This window comes from Polyodon spathula, chromosome 1 (genome assembly GCF_017654505.1).
Source record: "Polyodon spathula isolate WHYD16114869_AA chromosome 1, ASM1765450v1, whole genome shotgun sequence".
Lineage (NCBI taxonomy): Eukaryota > Metazoa > Chordata > Actinopteri > Acipenseriformes > Polyodontidae > Polyodon > Polyodon spathula.
Genome location: NC_054534.1, coordinates 74,997,724 through 75,021,856, shown reverse-complemented (window position 1 = coordinate 75,021,856; position 24,133 = coordinate 74,997,724). Strand labels below are relative to the sequence as shown.

Below are 24,133 nucleotides of genomic sequence, written 5' to 3'. Positions count from 1 at the left end.
ATTATTATATCTTTAGTGTTATTTCATGTTTTTAACTGTGTAGTTAATTGTAAGCTGGTCTCAAGGACCTTTTTTAAAAAACTTTTTATTAACAATGTGTTTGCCTTTCTTTAGAAAATTGCATTCCAAATACAATTATGTAAGGTTAGAGAAAAGTAGAAAACAGAAGATTGTATGTTATGTTACTCCTAATATTTTAAAAGGTATAACAACAGCTAGTGTATAAAATGGAGATCAAAGTATATTAAATGCTTAATTTATCTGAATCTGTTTTGAACATGTGCCAGCAAAGAAATCTCAGCTGTTTAGTTTTCAAGTTGTTTTTTTTTGTTTGTTTGTTTTTTGTTGTTGTTTTGCATGCATACTCTTAAATTAGTTATTTTAGTTTTGAATGTCAAGTTTCTCATATGGAACTTGGTGATGTGTTGTATAGCCCCAGGTTTTGTAGTGTAAAAGGGCCACAAAGCATGCAGTGTTGTGCAAATTAAACAAAAAAGGCATGTTTCTAAATACTGAGGGCGATGCTGTCTCAGTTTGTTTTTTTCAGTGAGTACTAATTGATTACATCTGCACATGGCTGTGTAAATACAAAATAATAATTGGTGTTTTTTCAGTTCCATCCCATCACAACGTAATTATAAGCTCTGTTTCTTTATTGTAGTACATGAAGTAAAGTATGGTAAAATGTGTAGAAATACTGATTCTTAGATGTCCTAGTTGCATATTGGTATGTCTGTAGATTTTAGTTTCTAAAAAGAATGACCCCACTGAAGACAATAAAACTGTGCTAGATGCTATAGAGCAGGTTTGCAAGATTTATGATGGTGATATCAAGTTATGATGATGCTACTATCACTAAAAAAGACCCCAGTAACTTTTGAATGTATTTGTTTATGAAATGTGTAATATTTTTAATACCTTTATTAATAATATTGTTGTTGATGGTGCAATAAGAATTTAGCACACATAATCCCAACATAATCTGGTAATCATAAATATATATAATCTAGATAGCATATATATATATATATATATATATATATATATATATATTAGGTGACTACTCATATATAGATATTAATTGCATAACTATGATTTTTTCCTGTGTAAAATTTCATTTTCATCAGTCATTGATAAGGTGAAAATTACTCTAAATTAGCTCTAAATTAGTACTCTAAATTAGCTATTATATCTTGTAAATCCTTTTGTGTGAAGTTTAATTGCTAAAAAAATCAGTTTTGAAAGTCACCAGCTTGTGTTTTAAAAATGTCAAGCTTGCCAAGAAACTGTGAAAGGAAAGCTTGTTTGTGAAGTGCTTAGCCATAAAATAGACTTTCACCACAAAGTAGGCTCAACCCGTATTGGAGATATCAAATTAAACGGTACTTATCTATCCTTTCCGACAATATAGACTGATGTCTTTCTTTGTATACATATGTCAAACATGTAGAGAATGGCTTATCTAGTTGCGATGAAACATAGTTATAAGTTAACGCTGTTTGTCACAAGTTTTTTTAGAGTCAGGATATCGGGCAGATCTTGAATGTAAATCATGGTGATCTGTTTTTTCATGATAATGACTTATTTCAGAAGTACAGTCATGGTTTCAAACATGCAGTCTTTTAGGATATTTATTATACATTTGTACATAGAGGATGTTTCAAAATGCGAAATAAAAAATACTAGCGCTGTCTGTGCCAAATACATTACACATTAAATACATTCAGATCAAATATGATTGATTTAGTGTGCTTTATTTTTAATAAAAGCATATGAGAAAGGAAATTCCCCAAGGGAGGGGTGCTTACTATTTAAAAAAAAAAAAAAAGACTCCAGATGAAAAAGTGGGACATTTATTAAATGTAAAAAGACCATTAATCAGTTTTATATTAGTCAAGAGTTCCTTGGAATTAGAAAGCACGATTTGTGCAATGGGGGGGGGGGGGGTATTTAAACATTGACTAGTGACGGGGAGGAATACATAATATCACCAATACATTATTTCCTTTATTGTTACAGTGTTGTTCTTAAGATTTATTTCCCCAGGTTATGAGATGTATTGACATGTCCATTCATACACTGGTGCTGAGGGCCTTTTGTTCATAAAGGGGGATAAAGTTCAGTGTGTATAAATTATGGTTCAGTTGAAAGCTTTAGATGCAAAAAACTGTTTATTATTAAGTACAGCTTGGTAAAGTATATGCTTATCACAGACTGTAAATGTAAAACGGCCTGACTATGGCCCAAGTTAAGAAGACCTTCTTTGCTTACACGACCCCTCATTGATCTAACCTAAGAGTTTTTTTTTTTTAATGTAATCTACAGAGTAAGATCTGAACATATATGCCAATTCAGATCATTAAGATTAAACCAGATAAAGTTAAGTTTTAAAGGATAGTAAAACTAAGTTTTCCTGTACCATTTCATAAAAATAATGCAAAATATATTCATCTGCAATCTGAAGTTTAAAGTGAGGAATGGTTAAAGTAACTTCTTAAAGAGCTTTAATACTAAACACGAAGGTGTGATTTAGTCCTGAATTGAATCTCCTGATCAACTGTAGTAGTACATAGTAGCTAGTACAAACTCTTCAGAACATACACAGGGAACGGAATACAGTTGTTAACATGAGCTGTGACCTATGCTGGTACAGTATGTAGACGTATTTTTGTCTCTTCATATCATTATAACTAAAATAAAATAAGGTGTACACATTTCTTTGGTTAACAAACTTCATATCCTGTCTATCCTTAAATTAATGCCACCCTCGAATAAACACTGCATTCAACAATAAACAAGTAAACATGACACAGATTTTACTGTAATGGATTAATGTTATTCAAAAGAAAAAAAGGTAAAAGTTTACAAACTCACCTGGTCAAACACAACTTCTTGTGTATCATTGTCTTGCTCTTCACTTTCCTCGTCTCAGTGGATGGTTAGATTCTCTTTGTTTGCGTCACCATGAGGACTACCAGTATTAATGTGAAGGAGCAATTCCCATGCACATTCTGCTGCTTCTCCTCTCTTTGTGCAATGGATGATATCTGGGTTGAATATTTACTTCTAGTAAATGTAAACATCAAAAAAGTCGCCGTACTTTCAATTAATGCAGCCCTCGAATAAATGCTGCTCTTGAATAAAAGCTGCAGGCCTTTTAGAACATTTAAAATAAATGCTGCAGCATTAATTTGTGTGTGCAATATATATAGATAGATAGATAGATAGATAGATAGATAGATAGATAGATAGATAGATAGATAGATATAGGGTATGCCCCATAAGCAACTTTATTGTAGTGGAATAGAAATGCATGGAATAGCATTTAAGAAATTAAGGAAAAAGTTATAGTTGTGAATATGAGAGAGTTTAGCAGATGTACACAGTTTCCAAAAACAAGACTGATTATAATAAAGCTGGACTTTGGATAGGCAGTGGAGTTTGGAAAGTAAACAACACTAGGCAGCATGTTCCAGTAAAGACACCTGCTAAGCTTTCTAAACCAAGTTAAATGAAACTTGGAAGTACACTACTATAATGAAAGCTCATCAGCTGATTTTGTGGTATGTTTATCTTCCAGGTTTGGTAATCCTTCTTTTTAGAAAGCAGATACATGCCAATATTTGAAACGATTAATATTATTTGCTTTTATGTTAATTAGTGATTGATAATCTGTCTACTGCATGCATTTGTGGTATCCAATCCTTAATTTAAATGTCTGGCATAGAAAGAATGGGTATACCATACTACCTCAAAATATGGCTCCAAACAGAATGTAGCAGATGGCAAATGCATTAAAAACAGAGCAAATTGCCATTTTGTCTCATCTGTTACAAGTGTTACTTTCAATCTTTTTTTTAAGAGAAACAGGCTCTTGTGTGAAGAAAGTCTTGGCTTGGTAAGAATGTATCTGTGGTTTTACAATATGAACATGGCAACATGTGTGAGCTGGCATTGGGCTGTAGACTGAGTAACTGCAGAACCTTTTGAAACTTCTGGCAGCAAGTAACACAACAGTATGAACTCTGCACACTCCACTTACTGCGGTCTATGTATTTGGGCGTGAAGCTGTTTAATGATGCTTGCCACTTATTGCCTTAAAGGGGCATACATTGCAAACTGGTACTTTTTGAATCTCTGTAGAGGAAATTGATAGACTGGTATTAATTCCAAAGAGGCGAGCTATACACATGAAATATAAAAGGCCCTATTTTTATTTATTTTTTTTGTAAATCTGAAGAGTGGCTTTCTAGTATGAAAACTTTATTTTTTGTAATTTGCACTATTTTATTTTTAAATTCACCAAATAGTAAGGATATTTAAATAACTTAAATTAGACTTTGGCGTTTACCTAATTTTCTTTTGCCAATTACTCTTAAAACATAAAACGCTTTGAAAATACCACTACTTGTCTTCTGCTTTACAATAATAACTACATACAAAACTTTTTAAAAAAAGTACATTGTGTAAAATTTGTTCCATAGATGCAAGTGGATATCCGGCTATCCGGAGCTGTAGCACTGCATGATGTTTCTGTGGAGAGTTCCATCTATTTTAGTTGAAGGCTAAGGACATGCTTTGTATAGTAGTTAAATTTGCTTTCTGTAAAAAAAAAAGTACTGAATAGTCATTGCTTTAATTACCGTACTACCACTTTGAAAAACTTTAACCCTCATGAGGGATTCTGGATAGTTGATAGACTGAAAGGAACATGAATAGATGCTTGACAGTCCAGTCAGGAAGTAGGCTATAAGCATGGGCTGTTCTTATTGTGTCTGATATCATAACTGGCAGCTTGATGTGAATGCAAATCACATGACCAACACAAAGGTATGTAAATGGACAAGAGGTCACCATTCACATGTTCTAGCTGCTGAGGAGATGCAATTAGAGGAAGTTTCAGTCAAAACATTGACAGTATACAAATGTTGGAATGCACTGGCTTTTTCCTGTAATGCACCCCCCACACCCCCTACACACACACACACACACACACACACACACACACACGCACACACACACACAATTCCTTATCCAAACAAAATAAACTTAGGACACATTATTTATTTAATTACATATTTTTCTAACTTTTGAGAACTAGTATACACATTTAATAATTTTATAATATTTTTTTACGAGGACCCTTTTGTTCACTTTGACATACATAGCATACATTAGAAGTCCAATTTAATATAACCAATTTATGCAATAGTAATACTTGTAATATTGTAAGGTGATAGTTAATAGTATCTCTGAGAAACCAGAGTTCATTTGAATAGTCTCTGAGGTTATATGTATTCACTGTACCACTTGAAAATGTAATTACTGCTGAAGTACTGTATCAATAAAACATTTGCAGTCTTTAGAATATTATGATCTGTGGCTCAGATTGTGTAGTTCCCAGGAAAGTGAAGTGCTGTAAGTCAGGCATAGTTGTACAGTAATTTATTAATGCACATTGCAAAATATAAACCTCATTGAGCTTACTGACTAAATCAGACTTTAGTCTCGAAGTTAATCCTGTTGTCATAACCCCGTTGTCACTTGCAATGATAAATGTGGGTTATGTGTTTCATTTTATTCTTTTCTGCATTCACACACCCCTGCTGTACAGCTGTGCCTAAATAGTTCCTCTGAGGTACTGAAAATCTGGACAACTGATAGAAAGGTTGTTGCATTTCTCAAAACAGCGTCCAGATTGTGAGCTGGAACAGTATTTGTTCACAGATAACTAATAAAACAACTTAAGCTGAGAACTCTGCATTGCAGCAAACTATTTCAAACTGTTACTGATGTTCCTTCCTTTTGTTATTTTTCCTCTTTTTTCCAATTCACATGAACTACAGTAATACACCACATCTTTTATGAGACTGTTTTTTAGTTAATGCTACACTGAAAGAATGTAACTGTATTCAGCTCCAATACAAACATATATTCCCAATAGTAGTCTGGTGAAGACTGGATGAGACTGGCTCAAAATAATAGCATATTGGACTGGTCTTTATAAACAGTTTCTCTGCAAGGACTTCTTTATTCCCGTCTTGGTTTAACAACATCTGGGATCTGCCAATGGCAGCACTCAGTTAACTCTGGAGTTGAAAATAATATGTCTAAGCTTCAACCCAGATTGTGTGATTGATTATATTTGCTCATTGTCCGTAGGTATTTCTTACCTTCGTTTTAAGTACAATGATGTGGTTCCATCCTTTTGTACATTTTGTTCATTTGAAAAGATTCTGGTTTCAGATGTTGATTTTTGAATACAGTGGGCAGCCAGTATTTATTTTTGTTTATGTCTCTTACAGTGTTTTGTTTTGCATTGCTATATTGTAGCACCGTGAGCCTAATTCATAAACATTTTGTGCTAGAAAAAAGATTTCATTTTATGTGATTAATAATGATCATTTAACTATTCAGGTCCAAAATATATACAGGTAGTGGACAAAAAAGTGGAAACACCTGGGTAAACGAGGGACACCAAGCATATTGAAATCAAGGGCTTCCGCACAGGTGTGGCTCATGCATTAATTAAGCAAATAACATCCCATCATGCTCAGGGTCATGTATAAAAATGCTGGACAGCCTGGTTCCTTATAGTTATGGCTAGCATGGCTGCAAAAGAAAATCTCAGTGACTTTGAAAGAGGGGTGATTGTTGGGACGCATTTGGCAGGAGCTTCAGTGACTAAAACAGCTCAACTTGCTGATGTTTCATGAGCAACGGTGTCTAAGGTGATGTCGGCATGGAACTCTGAGGGAAAGACATCATCAGCAAAGAACAACAGTGGGCGGAAGCACATACTCCAGGATCGTGATATCCCTGCATTAATTGGAAGTGCAAGGCAAAACAGACGAGCAACTGCAGATCAATTGACTGCAAACTTCAACCTGGGGTGCGAGCAGCCAGTTTCATCAAAAACGGTCCGCAGAGAACTCCACAGAGTGGGATAACATAGTCGGGTTGCAGTGCACAAAACACTCATCACACATGTTTGCGAGTCTAGTGGTGCAAAGAGCACAGGCAATGGACTACCAAGCAGTGGGGAAATGTGATATGGTCAGATGAATCATCCTTCACCATGTTCTCGACAAATGGATGAGTGCACGTGTGGTACCAACCTAAAGAACTCTACAGCCATGAGTGCTTGGTTCCAACAGTGAAGGGTTATGGTAGTTTCGTAATGTTGTGGGGGGCATTTTCCTGGCATGAGTGGGTGCACTCATTTACTTAGAAGGCAAGGTCAATGCTAATTGCTACTTAATGTTACTGAGTGATCATCTTCACCCCATGTTAAGGCATTTCTTTCCTGCCGGGTGGGTTGTCTTCCAGGATGACAATTCCCCCATCCACAGAGCATGTGTGTTCGCCCAGTGGTTTGATGAGCATGACACTGATGTTATCCTTATTTCATGGCCTTCTCAGTCACCAGATCTGAACCCAATCGAGCATTTATGGGATATTCTGGAACAACGCTTGAGACAGCATTTTCCACCTCCATGAACCAGGCGTGAGTTGACTGACTTTCTCGTGGAAAAATGGTGCTGCATCCCTCCTGCAGAATTCCAGTGGCTGATAGACTCTAAGATACGACACATACAGGCTGTACTGGCCGCACCTGGTGGCCTAACGCCATATTAAGTGACTTTACATTGGTGTTCCATTTTTTGGTCCACTAACTGTATACATATTCCTAGAAAACATCAACACAGCACTATAGATCTTTAAATATACTGGAGTCAATTGAATTGATCTAAAATGAGCCTGATCTAAATGCGGCCACCATTTAACCCTTCGTCAGCGGCAATAATAGAGTTTACACTGAAGGTGTAAAGGGTGCAAATGCTCTCCATATACAGAAACACTGTTAACTTATTAATTTAAAGCAAAAAAAAAAAAACACAAAAAAACACAAAATGTTTTTATATTATTATTTAATCGAATCTTATTTGAATAAATGTTGTTTGGAAGTCTTAAGCCATTTAACAGGAGCTGTGATAGTAATGTGAAACATTTCTATTTTTTGCAACCCTCAAAAGGGGGAAAGGGGCAAAAAGGCACCCCAAAAATTTACCATAACAAGAATTAGGCTCCTCGTACTTCCCTGGTAGGGCAAGGACAGGTTTAGTATCAAAATAAAGGTAATCCTGGGATCTTCAGAGAGTTTACATGCTGGGGTGCAATTGCATGCCTTGCAGCTGATGAAGAGTTACATTTTAAAAATAGTGAAAAAAAAAAATCCTGGAAATTACGCACACACACTGCTAAAGATGAAGTTGGTTTGATAACGTCCCCTTCTTTTAGTACAGGGGTGTCCAATCCCGGTGCTGGAGGGTCATTCCACTTCAGGTTTAACAGGTACAATGAGATCATTAACTACTTCAGAGTCCGGATGAAGGTTTAATTTGTTCAATTAAACAACCTAGAACAGGTTTGGAACAAAGACCAGGAGTGGAGGGCCAACTTTGGACACCCCATTATTTAGACTGCTACACCATTTTAGATCAAGAAAATCTGTGTCATTGTCTCTTTTCTTTGCAGAAACAAATAGACCACTGGTTAGAAAAAGTTAAATAACCTGCCCCCCTGGGGGTAAAGAATCCTTTTTAATCACTAACTCTATCATGGAGCAAAGCCAACCCCCTGCTTTGCGTGATTGTAGTCCATAACTTTAACTACAAGGTTTAACTGACTGCCACCGCATTCATGGGTCGGTCCAGTCAAAACAAAAGTGCTGCTTTATGACCAGTATTATTTTATGACGATATTCAATCAAACTTCCAAACACAGGTGGACATATCCCAGTTACACCACTGTAGAAACAAACTGGGTAGAAAAGGTTGCTAATAATTAATAAGCTTTTATTTCATTATTTTTCAAAAATGGCCTTTTTGTAGTTTGATTGAATGTCATCATAGAACAGGGAGAGAATTCAACCCCTAAGATGCATTAAGATCTGTTAAGCAACTGTGCCAGGCTAAAAGTAAGAGATACACTTACTTTCTTTAAACATGAAACATAAATAATATGTATTTTCCATAAATGTGTTTTCCCTGGGTCAGCTGTTAAACAAACAGAGATGTATAGAGTTACAGGAACATTTCTGAGGAAGAGGACACATGACTCATAGCTGGGAGGATTTTTCATGGTTGCAAATAGATCCTTGCCATGAAGCTGCAGTGCCTTTTGAAATATTGATGCAAATAATAAGATTAACAAGATAGTCAGCATCCTTGATGTAAGGCTGTGGCAGCACTTTGGATGACATTTCGTATTCTAACAGAACTAATACATGATTTTTCACAAGACGCATGTGTACAGTTACAAAAAATGCATGATTTTAACAATTACATATGCAGAAACAAATAGCCTTGAATGATTTATTTTAACATGACTGTTGTGCACTAACATTTCTTTTGTTTCAGGTGAGTTAATAATTACTAATGTAAATGCATGCTCCATATACTATACATTATTTTAATTTTTAACAATACAAATCAATGTGATGTTATTGAAATATAGTAATGTTAATGCAAATTGCAAAACTATCTTTACATGAACCATAATAAGAATTTTGTATGAAACAAAACAATACATTTGCATGCTTGATTTAAAAAAAATTAAAAATTAAAAAAGTATAGTTCTGCTCGACCCATATCTGACTGCTAGGTTTCAATTGACAGCTGAGGATTTGTGACTGGACCATGAATCCAAACGGCAGGCATTTATACCCCAGTGCCAGTGAGGATACATTGGGAATTACTTGGCAAAGGTAACATTTTAATTATTTCCAAATCTCTGCTACATATATAAATTACACGCTGTATGTGCTTTGGCTGGCCCCAATTTACCCAGTATGTATAATATCATCCAAATATGCACTTAACCCTCTTTACAAAGTTCAGAGTATTAATGTAAATGCGTTTTTAGTTGTACTGATGAAATGCCAGGGATGCCAAATTATTGATGTCAAATGCAGTTTCTAGCATCAGTGCTGAGGATTAGGTTAGTCAATCCACCTTTCATGTTGATACTTGTAATGTTTTCTTCTTCACCTTTTCTTTTTACTGACAGATACTTTCTATAACCATTTTGCAACCTGTTTGTTTGTTTGATATTTTGTCATCATTAGTGAAAATAATACACGTTTTAAGACAAAAATAATAGCTAATAGATTTTTTTTTATTTATTTTTTAAATCACTTGCATGCAAACACCTGTTTTTGTCTTGATTCTGGTTCCTGGAAAAATAAATAAAGTCATTTATTTATTTTTATTATTTTGCAAATAGCATTGACAAGATGAAGATGGAGTAGCTTTCACATTTCTATGGAAAAAGGCCTCTAATTTTTAATGCTATTTCAATATTTAAAAAAAAAAAAAAAACATTAGTTAAAATGATGGCATGCTCAACTGAGTTCGATTTAATAGTACTTATTATAAAACTATCTTGTGTAGGGAATGATTTTGTTGATACAGGTACTTTTCATTTGAGAATATACTTTTTCACATCATTTTTTTTATGTCTATGCGGTGCACAGAAAGGTCTCGGTGGGTTAGGTAATGGCAAAATTGTGATGTCCCACTGTATTTAAACAGCTGCAACAGAGGCTGACAATCAGTACGCCACCATTTTAGACCAAGAAAATATATGCCATTGTCTCTTTTTTTCACAAAAACAAATATACAACTGGTTAGAAGAAGATACATAAATTCCACCCCTGGTGGTAAAGAATTTTTTTAACCACTAACTCCATCATGGAACAAAGCCAACCCCCTGCTTTGTGTGATTGTAGTCCATAACTTTAACTACAAAGTTTAACTGACTGCCACCGCACTCCGGAATCGGTCCAGTCAAAACAAAAGTTAGGTAATGACAAAATTGTGATGCATTTAAACAGCTGCAACATAGGCTGACAATCAGTCTTGACAGTTATTTGTAAATATGTCTTTATTACTCTTTTATTATTTGGATGTGGTTGGTCAGCTTCTCACCTTATCTGCTGATCTTGGTTTTGGGAATGAAACTGCATTATTCATTGAAAAGACTAGAAGGGGAATTGGCTTTGCTTAAAAGAGTACCGGGTCACTAAGAGTTAACCTGTGCAGTTTTTTCCCTTCTCTGTTATGTTTAAACTTTGATTTAAAGTCAACCAAGAAGAAAGCCTCAGATGGCTAGGGCAAGTATACTTGTATTACCAAAAGGAAAGCATACATAAAACATCTGTTTGAGGCCCACGTCAGTGAGGAAATCAGGACTTTATGCAATAAAAGTGAAATTAATCATACTAATTTTATTGCACAGTGATTCTTTCTTTTGAGAGAACTTGGCTTGTTGTCTGATTATTACTGTGTGAGACACTATTGCTAAAGCGAATAATATTGTTCTTAGATTGGCAAGTTAAATGGCAATCAGAACTTACTTTTGCACAAACCCATAGAACAAGACAATGAACATTTTTACACTCCCAGCTACCATTTTTTGGGCAGGTTGTCTAACATCTGTTTAAAGCTTTGAAGGAACAGAAATACTTTATTTCTAAAGATCAGCCCCAAATCCACTTGGTTTGGTTTGAAACATAGAGTCCTTTCAATTAAGAGAGATGTGAAATGTCATTGCATAGATGAGACTACATGAACATTAATATAATACTATGACTGTTCTACAAACGAGAATGTCTGAATAGCCGTGAGAAGCAACCATCATGACTTAATGAAGTACAGAGTGGTAATGAAAGAAATACACTTTGTGGAAAATAAAGTAAACTTACATTAAACTGCTGAAGTCATGGATTTACTTAACTGACATCAAGTTCTGCATCTGCTTAGTAACATGACATAAATTGGAACACTGCAATTCACCCAGGCATACTCATGTGGGTTAGATTCCGAAAATGAGATCCTGTAAAAAATCAATTCTCACTTTAGCATTGAATGCGGAAATATTTGGAAATAAGATATCTTTCAGCACAAAATACACTGTATGAAGATGCAAACTTGTTAGGAGCTATCATGGGACCCTGGTAGTGTAATAACATGAACATACAATTAAAAAAAAAAAAACTTCTAATGAGTTCAGGAGACCCTATCGGTGTAATTATTTAACATAAAATAACAAACGTGTTTCAGTTTTAATCTTATATAAGCAAATGTTTTGATAATTCCAGCTTAGATTTATTACATAATGCCTTTTGTGCGTGTGAAATTGTTTTCTGTTTACACCAGCAGACTGCAGATAAACTGGTTGACTGTCTTAAAATGTAACTGTAAAAATATAAATATTAATAATGTGTATTGTGTATCAGATTCCAAGCCCCAGAAAGTTAATCATATTACATATAAGTTGAATGCAATTACTGTAAAGTTTAATTTGCTTTTCTATCTACCTGTTTATTTCTTTAAATGTTTAAGACCTGGTGTAAGTGGGAATATTCTGCAGAAGTCCTAAAACTGCTCTTCAAGAGTTAACATTCTCTTTTATTTTTCAATAAGAAAATCTTGACGAAAGTACTAGGTCAGCATTTCCTGCCTTCAGTTTGTTATCTTGACATATAAACGCACTGTACAGCAGCTGGTCTTGCAGGATTGCTAGGGAGAGTTTTATTCTCAGTGCTGAGTTTCTTTTGCAGCCTGTAGCGTAGGCTACTGAACCCCCTTTTTTTTTTCAAGTAAAAAGCAAGCTCCTTTTTGTACCTCACCTCCTAGTGCTTTCTGGGGGTAAAGTTAAAAAAAAACTGGAAAGTAAATGGTTTAACATTTTTCAGAAATAAAGCAGTGCCTTTTACCTTTTTCTGATTGAAGTTAAATATCCTGTTAGAATAAACAACAGGTTATAGCTTCAATAGTAGATCAGTTGAAATAATATACATACTTTGCACAATCAAGCATTCACTTTATTTCCTTTCAATTCAAGTATAAAAGTAACATGTTTACCTGACTTTAATGTGCACTTTACTATGAAGCTGGAAATCACTCCTTGTTTCTGTAACTTTCAACATGTTAGACAATTGAGCATCCCTTGGCAGTCCCTTTCTAGCCAAAACTAATCTTACGTAAACTAACCAGGCTAAAGTAATACACTTGGATATTCCTTCCACTTAAATGGGGTGTAGATGCCGACATGATAAAAAAATTAAAAAAAATAAATAAATTCTGAACAGATTTATTTATAGCACATTTAGGGAAATATCAGTCGAAAGTGGAGCTACAGTTTCTTTGATATGTTAATAAAATTAAACATGTTTCTTGTTCTCATCTAGTCAAGTGTCTTGTGAGCTCTTCCTTAGACCTTAATTGAATTACAGCCAGACTTGCATGCTGCCATTCCACAGGAAATAGGTCAGCAATCCATTAAGATGCCATTAGATAATGCAATTTGGAACTTAATCCCTAAATTAACCATGCTGCATACTCGAGACATGCTTGTGAGTGTGTGGGGGGTGGGGTGGGGTGGGGTGGGGGGGGGGGTGGGGGTTTTTGATTCAAACTTAGAATTGATTGATAAGGGAGTTGAAGCGTGAAGAAGGTTGTTTGTTTTCTCTGTCGTAGTGGTCACGTCTCAAGCCGTCTGGTAACCCAGGGAAACCAGACATGATGTAATGCCAGATTGAACTTGAACTTTAGGACTTAGAAAAAGGGAAACAATGGACCCCATCAATCAATAAAGTACATTTTCCTCACGATTATGTTGGGATTGTTTTAAGTTAACTTTTAAGAAAGAGGCAGTATGGAACAAAAAGGAGGGATGATCCACAGACAAGATCCCAAAGTAAAGAAACAACCTATTTTTTCTCTCCTGAGCTCACTATCTGAGCAACTCTGCAGATTCCAGCAGGATTAGGGAAGTTCCCGCTCTGCACTAAAGTGTTTGCATGTTCTGTATGCTCTTTGTTCAGTTAGGTAGGAAAAACGTAATCTCTCATTTCCTGTCAGATGATTTCAGGCTGACGAGAGAGAGAGAGAGAGAAAGAGAGAGAGAAAGAGAGGCACTGCTCAGAAATTTGATAGACATAATCCCTGGAATTCAACCAAATGAACTTTTTTTGTTGTTGTTATTTTTTTTCTGGTTTATCCGAGTGTTATGAACTTGTTTCCTATAAACTTTGGATTTTGCCTTAAGCGCTCCTGAAACTGTGCATTTACATGTGCTGGGTTAAAGGTTTTATATAACACCGCAGAAAAGGACATTTAGGTTGTTGTGAGAGAATAAAGTTGGTGTTCCACATCCTAACTTCTGAGTTCCAATCCAAAGGGTTCATAGTTTAACCCTCTATGTCAAAGAAAAATATAGCAACTGCAGAACGTGGGATGCAATAGTTATCAAGTCAGTTTCTTTTCACTACTTTACCCTTTTTAAATAAACCTCTCTCTTGAAACAAAGGCAGTTTTGTTGCTGTTGGACCCAGTTGACAGAATATTGAGCATGCACTATAATCATGGAGCTGAAAGAAGTGATTGTGCTGCACAGGTATTGAAGCTGGGAGGATCTTGCCTGCCTAATTATTCAACACATACGTCCTAGAATAGCAACTAAACAACACAGTGCTTGTCTGGGAGTATATTTTTGTTGAAACGCAGCGTTGATTAACAATTACAGTCTTGTCTTACATTTGCATTTGATGAATAAGACAAGGCAGTTGACCATTATTGATAAAAAAGAGGGAGCAAACACTGACTTTAAATCTGAAAACAGACTTGCCTAAAGTAATTTACAAAGGAGACAGCGTATCATCCCACAGTGAAGTTCATTGTCCTGCTTCACATTTTGCTGGCTCTAAATCTCATCAAGCACTTTGTTGTCTGACTTAAAGAGCGGAGAATTTTGGGTGAGAACATATAAGGAGCAGCAGAAGCACTAAATAAATGTTTTTGGTATAAAAGCAAAAACAATCTTTTCATCCAGTTTTAAACAGAAGCTCAACGTTCTGGTATACAATAAGGATGTTTGATCCACACAGTAATCCTTTCTTTCTTTTTATAGTTAATTATGTCTTTCACTTATATGCCAGGCATACAGTATGTTAAGAATATTATCTAAGTATGGATTTTTTATTTTTAATATGTTTATACAAAAAGTATTATGTATTATAATTACATTTTGTAGGTTAGACCTTGGAACTGTAATTCATCAGGTGTTTAGATCAGACCACTTTTCTACACCTTCTGTCAGGCACCAGAAAATGCTGATAGGATTGGACATTTTTTTTTATTTTTTATGATATGATATCAACTGGGGAATAGAATAGGTATTTTCAACCATAAGAACAAAGGTGAAATCTGCTGCCTGCTTTGGTGAATGGTTCAGTTTATTTTTCCTTGCGATGCTTTAAAAGCCATTTTAAATAAATCATTTTTATACATGGTTTTGTATGAACGGGATTCACAATAGCTAGAGGATATTTGCATTCCTTATAGCAAACGCTTTATCAAAAGTAGGTGGTTTATTTTCATTAAAAAGTTGGCAGTAAAGTATACTTAATAGAATCAATCTGGTAAGGATTATTTTGAAAATATTAGCTAACTCAGGAATGTGCAAACATATAATTTAATATTTAGCAACATAAGTCTGTAATATAATTAAAATGTTCTGTTCATCTAAAGTACAGCTTGTATTTATAAAACCTGAATTTGAAATAAAAGGCTGTCCACTGAAATCATTATTGATTGATTGTTTGTTTAAAAAACTATATAGGCTAAGCTTTCTCCATTTGCTCATTGTTAAACAAACTGAGCTTTAAAATCCATATATTCATATAAGCAATAGGGTGCAATTATGAAGGTCTCGTCTGTAGGACTAAGACAAAAGACTGCAGGGCTGTAGTAAAAATGTTAGAACTACCCTAATTGACCTTTCTTTTGTTGAACTATAATGATATATCTGATGTCTGTCTGTGGTTTTGGCTCTATTATTCATTCTAAAACAGCTTATTAAGTTCAGGGCTGCTCGTTTCTAGTGGTAAACCACAAATTGCATCTTGAGAACCCAGGTTTTTATTTATTTATTTATTTATTTATTTTAATTTGTATTTAATTTATTAGTGCCATTTCACATATTCAAAGCAGTATATTTATATGTGCCAATTTAAGTTTGGCTTGCTGAATCACATAGCTATTTATCCATTGTTACTTAAATCATTAAGCAATGGTGAACACAAAGAGGTACTGCTGGGAAATTAAGAGTGCTGTAAGATTAGGATGTGGTGATCCAATAATACCGCTTTGCAGAGTATATGTCTTTTAGAAATAACCAAAACTGTTGCTATTGATAAACCACACTCCCCAATAATTTCCTTATTTCCAAACTACTTGGCAAATTTATTTAACAGGGGTGGTGCTGGTGTATGGGCCCCCCATATATATATATATATATATATATATATATATATATATATATATATATATATATATATATATATATATATATATATATATTTTATATACTTTATTAATTTTATAACTGATTAATCATTTGTTGTTTTAAATGAATTGTAATTTACTTGTAACATAAAGGTATTTATTGTGCAGTATGAAGAGAATTAAAGAAAGATTCTGTATCATGCCTTCACCATTTAAATTTCTATGATTTCCCCTTCATTGTTTTGCAGTCCTGGTACCTGGGCGAGCTTAGTTCCATTCCAAGTGTCGAACGGGACTCCGATTCTGCCAACAAGTGTCCAGAATTACAGCATAAACATCATTGGTGAACCCTTCCTTCAAGCAGAAACAAGTAACTGAAGGCAGAGATGAATGGAAGCAGAGCCAGCAGAACTGAGAATAGTAAAAACACTACAGAGCAGCAAGCAGCACTCACAGAATCTCCATTTTCTCAACTGGGGGGGGGGGGTCATTGAAAAAATACTAAACAGTTGTTTAAAGCACTCTGATAGTGTGCTACAGTCTTGCCAGCTAGCTTTTTTTTTTTTTTTTTTTTTTTTTTTTTTTTAAAAAAGGTAAATGTTGTTGTATATTCAGTACAGCTCTAGATGCCTTAATGTTTGCATGATAAGATTCTATTAATAGTTTTTTCTTCTTTTATGAGCTTTTCAGAGAACTAGTCCTGGTTTTGAGTGGGTTTAAATCATAAACAAACACAAGCTGACTGGCAAGCAACTGAATTGTAGTTTATTTTCAAATTAAATAGGTTGTCACCTGAAGAGGCCCATGAATCAAACCATTAGCTACATTTCCATAGCAACAAAGTTTAAAATCAGATGCTTTTCTTCAGTTTGCCACAGTTCTGTTGAAGTTAACCTTTAACCTCCAATCTTTTTGGTCTCATTCTTACATTTAAATGAAGGTTAAAGGCTAATACCTACACTAAAAGGTTTACTAACACAATATATACCTAATTACAGGTAATGATAATTGCCCCTTACATGGATTTAAATATTTCCCTCACAAAATTTAAAGCATATGAGGCGAGTGCAATTTTAAATTTAATACTGAAGGGAAACTATAGAATTCGATTGAGGGAAATAAAATGTTTGGGATATTTTTTTTTTGTTTGTTTTTAAGAAAAAAAAAACAAAACTTAAACAATTTAGATTGTATCCTTAATTTATAAGGGGGAAATTATTAAAACATTTAGACACAACTGTGCTTGATAAGCAGTGTACACAAATCATAAATACAAATGAAAACAGCACTTATATTTTTAGGAGCCGCTCCCTCCCCTGGAGGCAGTCTTTATTTATTATGAATTTAAAAATGGAGTGTGAAAAACACATATTGTGTATAAATGGCTTACGAATCCAGCATCACAGAAGCAGAAAAAGATTTGTTTAGCTGTTAGCTTATGAAGCTATGATATTAAGAATATTAAGAATGCAGGCTGCTTAATAAAATTCTGCACCCAGTGCAAACACTAGCCTGACATAAAGGGTGCTGAATAGTTGCATGGTGCTTGGTGAACACTCGTGAGCCCTTTGGTCGCTAACACTAGCAATGTGCATGGCAGTTACTTTGCCTCTGCATCTCAAAACAAGATATATATAAAATAATCTTTCCAATAATCTTAATTTGCACGAAAAATATATAGTCCACATTACGTGCCTTGCCTTTGAATATAAAACAGAGACATCACTACACTTGTTTTTTGCTGCATTTATTACCATTTTAAAAATTAACATTTTTATGATAAAAAAATAATAATATTTTGTACTCTGGATGAAATTGTGACATCATTGATTTTTAACTATATTTACTACTTTATCTCTCATTTATAATGCATATCATGGCTGTGTATAGTTGCCGTTTAAAAGTTTATAATCAACCAGCATTATTTTCAGAATTTTTGGTGGTATTTTCTAATAACCTTTAATTTTTTTCTTCCATCTTCCAATTACTATTTTGGGGGTTTTCAGATTTATAAGAATTATGCAATACCAAGTTTTGCCTATGTAGGTAGTGCTTATAGCTGTATTGATTATCATAAGCTAGTATGGAGATAGAGAATATTGTATGCGTTTATTTTGGTGATGTTGTTGTTGTTGTTGTTGTAGTATTTTTTTTTTTTTTTTTTGTTGACCAAAGTGGGTACTGCTTTCTATGCAGTATGATAAGGTCTTTTTTTGTGTACTAAGAGATGGACATGGGGTGTTGTTTCTTTTTTATACTGGGAGGGGAGGGGCGGTAGGTGATTCTAATTGTTTTGTTTTTAAAAACTTTGCAGCATTGCTGTGAAGTGTCCACCCTTGGCCTAATACAGGCTGCAAAGTCACTGATCTGTCTACTGTGACAAACTGGTTCCTTCTTTTAACTTCCCACCTGGGGTGCAAGCATGATTCCTGGAAGAAGCTCATTTTCATAGGAGAGCAGGCTTGACTTGAGTACAGCAATCAACCAGTCAAATCAGAGAAGCTTGTTCAGCATTAGAATCGTTTATCTAAGTTTATATTCAGGAAAATGTATTATAAATGCAGTATGTGGTCTTTGAGCCGACGCACCCATGCCCTGTGCAGGGGGAAAGAAATGTTCAAGCAGCAAATTTCATTTAAAAAACAAACAAAAAAAGTCGTGGAGCGATTATTGAGTGTTGGAAAACAATATAACCCATTCTTCCCTTCTTATAACCTATTGTGTAAACGTATAACCTCATTCTACAATATATGCAACATGGCTTCCTTAGCAACTGCCTTAATAAACCAAGTGACTTTTCATAAATTCACTACAATCACAAACAAGAACCAAGAACAAGAACCCTTGAATAATGAAGTTAAACAATACATCAATTACAGTTTAATCTATTCCACCACTGCAGTCTAATCGACAAGAACGTGAAATCTGAAAAAAATAAATAAATAAATAAAAAATCTGTAAATTCCAGAATTTTAAGCAGTTCCAAGTAATTCTTTAAATGATCATTTAATTTAGATTCAGGGTATTCAAAGGCTTATTAAGTAAGAAGCATAACGAATACAGCCTGTAATTGAAGCATGTAAAAAAAAAAGATTCTGATCCTGACAGTGTTGTTTGCGGACGTCATTGCTGACTTATTAATGGGATTCATAAGCTTGAAATGCACACAGCATTACATATTACAGCATCTTAAGATGATCACTTCAACAGAAATTAATATAACACTTTACTACCTGGCATATGGGTATACATTTAGCTTCCTAAACCGTGTTGGCACTCAATAGCAGCAGCAGTTTACAAATGATATGCATGGGTTTGTTCCCATAAAGGAAATAACAACTGAAGTGGCTATACATACTCTATCCGGCTCTTCCAAAAGACAGTAACATTTGGAACTCAAGTCATGCCTTGTCTCTCCTACTTCACCAAGATGCTTATTCTCAAACCGAGCCACCCCGTTCTATGTGCACTGTTCAGCCTTTATTAACTTAAGTGCTTTTCACCCTCTTAGCCCCCTGGCGATCCCCTAGTGTGACAGGAATGTGTAAGGCTTGTTTAGGGAAACAAAAGCAGTGAAGGAGACTGTACATAAAGAAAAATAAATAAATCATGGCAACAATTATTATAGCAATAGTTCTGGGGGTATTATTCACTCTGGCAGCCCCGTGAAATACATATGAATGCCTGTGAAGCTGCATGGTATGAGAGAATCAAGGGTCTCCAATGAACCGCCTCACCTGCCTTGTAGACAGCAGTTTGTACACTGTATAGTTTGTTTTGGTTTCTTTTTTTTTTTTTAAGGCTTTCTCCTTTTTTTTTTAGTAACGTACCCTGTTTTATAAAGGTAACTTTTTTAAACATTCTAAAGGATATGCGTGTTATTTCCATTTTGTAAAAGAAAAATAAATGAACTATTGCTGTTGTGGAGACTGGACTTGAGTTAAAACTCTCCAGTTTACATTAATTTATACATTAAAAATGACTGTCCATTTAGCATTTGTCCTGCATATTCCAATACTTAAAAAATACTGGTAACATATCCTTTACAGCATTGTAAATGGTGAAAAGTGTTATGAAGGTTATTTTGTTGTATTTAGTGTTGATGAATTTGATTTTTGGAAACATTTCATAATGTTGGCAGTGACACTGTCATTGTTTTATAGTATGGCCTTAGCAAGAGTTCTTGTGATTTATTTGTTTGTTTTTATTTTTTAACATACCGGTATGGGAATTACAACATATGAAATGGCTGATAAAGAATTTAAAAACACCTTGATGTGAAAAACACTCTTATGAGATTTGTTGTTGCTCCATCTCTGCCTATGAGAGGGGTGCATTTCTTAAGGTGACACCAGAACTAATTCTGTCCATGTACTGAAATTAGAAAACATTGTGTAAAACTATGAAGGCTGCAGAATGGGATCATATTATATAGTGTACAGTCATTTTAAAAAATGACAATGCAATGTTGCTGTCAGTTAGGCCCTAAGCATGAATACCATACACAGTTTACATGTTTCTGTCATGGTCATTTGTAAAAAAAAATCCAATCAAATAAATAAATACATTATCTATACAAATTTATCAAAACATTACAACAGCGTGTTTCCTGGATCCTTTTCATTTTAATTGAGAATTCTTGAACGTGCAGGCTAAGCAAATTAACAGTGAAAAAAGCCTAAAGTTGCATGTTAGTACTCCATTTATGTATTGAAGGAGTTCAAAGAAAACTGCCTTCATATTTGCACTTTCTGCTAGTTCCCCTATTCCACTCAGTTCCACAACAATTGTGTAGGTGTGGTTATCAGTTATTACCTAAATTACATACATCACCAGAAGATGGATGATAGCCTGGGCCGCTGATATTGCCCTTTGACCTTTTAGGGTCAGTATAGTCAAATGCCATGGTAGCTCCTTATGCTGTTTCTATACCACAGCACACAATGTTACAAGAGAAGATGGAAATGGTCAATTTTTACATTTGTGGTTGTAGTTTGTTCTACAATGGTTGTAAGTAGTTTATTTTTTTATTTTTTTTTTTTTTTTAAAGCGCTGAATAGTTTCAAATGTCTGGAAATATTGCAGATGTATGAGAACAATTTGAACAGCAGCAAACAAAAATTGCATCAATGACACTGGCCTTTTACATTAGAATACTTTGCAAACACACCCAGCTGTTCTGGATACATTGCTCTGACTACTGTTGTCCAAACCAAGAATGTTGAGACTATTCGAATGCAAGGAGGCACAGTGACATTTCCAGCATAATTCCTGAATTTTTACAGAATGTTTTGTAAAACTGTGCTACAGGGACTGGTGTGACAAATGTATTTACTAATTGAATTTTAAGAGGTGTGTTCTATTTAAATGTGTTGTTTCTAGAGGGCATTGATTACTGCATGAACTAACATCAGGTTATGTAAACAAGAATGAAACAAAAACCAGCAAATGTTTTACCAAAAGTAAAAACAAGTCAAATAAGCAGTGCCTGTTCAAGCTCACAGTCTCTGTGGAGTTCAGTTGTAAAAAACCTCTGATTGATAGAATTATTGTCAAAAACTTCTGCATACAGAATGTGAGGGGCAGCTCTTCCCAGTCCTTTTTTTCATTACAGTTTGTTTGTTTGTGCTTCATTCATATAAAACATCTAGTCAGCTGGGATGGAGTGGCCCCTTGTAAGATCTTGATATTTCTCTGAGAAAAAAAAAAAAAAAAAAAAAAAAAAAAAAAAAACTTTAGGGCAGTGTGTTTCTTTAGAGTCTCAATGCTACATTTAGTACAACAGTAGGTGACAAGTAGACAGTTTAAACATGCTTGCTTGCTATGTCGCAGGGTTGTTGCATATTGGATCTTGTGGCACTTTTATACCCCTTGTCTAAAAACATTTTGAATGTTCAGAACTGAAATACAGGAACAAAATCAAGGGCCCTGTCATAACAGGCAGGTATAGGCACACGTCTTTGTAGCTGCCTATATGTAATGTATCATAATCTAGTTGCCTAAATGTATTATTTTTTCTGTTTCTGGAACTCAGGCCTCTGTTGACAGGAGCAGGAGAGGGAGGGACTGATGGTTTAAAAAACATGTTTTGGTGTTTTTCTTTTTAAGGGACATATTTCCTGCCTGCTGTGTAGCAGAAGGAACTATCTGTGGGCTTGTTGCAAATGGTACAGGGTCTGAAACTGCCACAAGATTAAAATCAGTGTAAATAAAGCTTGACTTATTGTGATTGTTACTGTTATATCCAGCCTATACTGCTAGCAGCTGCTCATACTGCAGTCAATTACTGGAAGTGGATATATTTCCTATGCAAAACTGTTTAAACAATAAAATGAGCTATGCTACAAAACACTGTTGCTTCTTGAGTCTCTCTGCTCACCACCATCTACCCTCAACTGCCGTTTGTAACATTATGGTGGTGTCAATTGCAGCCATTCACTCACTTTCAGATGAGATGTGAAACCGAGGTCCTATTGTAAGTGATTCTGCAGCAGCAATTTTTGATACGTAGTTTGCCCCCTACTCTCGGGACACAAGCATTTGCTAAATGATTAAATAATTAGCCTAGTTATTATCTCGGGAACGATTTATTATTATATAATTCTTTAAACTTCTTTTTTTTCGTTAATAAATAACCTCGTAATAAATTAATATGTAACCTTACATAATTTGCTAATAATAATAATAATAATAATAATAATAATAATAATAATAATTTTGAAGAAATAAAAAGCAAGATTTATTGGAGAATTATTTAATACATTGGAATGTATTAACTTGATTGGAAAAAATAAGATGTCATTAGTGTCAGATTATGTTGCCATGTTATATTGTTTCACATGTATTCTATAAAGCATGTACTAGATTCATAATTCATGAATCAACAAACAAGGATTCCAACTTGTGGGCCTTGTACACATATGACATCAGTTTAAAGCAATTTTGACAATGGGAAAAGGGCATTGACCCAGTACTCACATTATTAACTTAAAAACCCTAGCTCTGTTTTTAATCCACGTTTTTCGATATGCTTTGTACCCAATGTATTTACCATATGCCAGAAAAATGTTTGTTAACCATATTGGGAAAAAATTGTTGGATGTAGTTATTGATTGAGTTGATATAAATTGTCCCTTAAAAAGCATGCTAAAACTTAGTCTAAAAATGAAAAGTGAAAAAATTAAAATGAAAGTGTGGCTAAAGCTGTTCAAAACAAATACAGTATAGTTTAGTTTGAAACAAAACAAACACCTGGCCTGGGGCACAAAATGAATTAATCTGATTGCAAAACAAAAACAATATGTGACTATTCTGATATAAAATTACCCAATGTATAATGGTTATCATTACACCATTTATCAAAATTGGCCAGTTAAATAAACATCTGGCTTCAATAGCACCAGAGTCGGGTTTTGGCTGTTCTTATGTCCTACATATTTTTATCAGTGCCTGCTGTCAGTGATTTGATGAAGTTAAATAGGCTGCAATCCACCCTATTATGTTTCACAGGAAAAATAAAGACAAATTTGTGATTTTTAAGTACACATGGAGACAAATCTCAACAATTCAGACTATGGCCTTTTAACCGGGAAACTTGTGGTGGGGATCTAGCAGCATTCTTTTCCTGGCAGGCCATTAAAAAAGCAAGACTTTGTTTTTAAAAATTCAGATTTGATTAAACTATGGTTATTATGGCTGTATTATAATTGCACATGTTTTTACACAAGGAAGGTATTTGGATCGCCAGCTGAAACGTCAGTTTTATGTACATGCTTTCACTG

At 34.5% G+C, this 24,133-nt stretch overlaps 1 protein-coding gene across 9 annotated transcripts in view; it reads left to right on the top strand.

Moving 5' to 3' along the window:
• The window catches only part of LOC121322270 (nuclear factor 1 B-type), a 133,134-nt gene that overhangs the window by 87,433 nt on the left and 21,568 nt on the right, over nt 1–24,133 (top strand). For 7 of the 9 annotated variants that reach the window (XM_041261999.1, XM_041262020.1, XM_041261990.1 and 4 more), the window contains 2 exons: nt 9,681–9,769; nt 16,601–17,769. The exons of 1 other annotated variant lie outside the window; for it this stretch is intronic. In XM_041261999.1, the coding sequence (XP_041117933.1) occupies nt 9,681–9,769; nt 16,601–16,730 (219 nt within the window). In that variant the 3' untranslated portion in view covers nt 16,731–17,769. Of the gene's footprint in view, nt 1–9,680; nt 9,770–16,600; nt 17,770–24,133 lie in introns of those variants that run through there. One more of the 9 variants, XM_041262050.1, reaches the window with a different exon arrangement.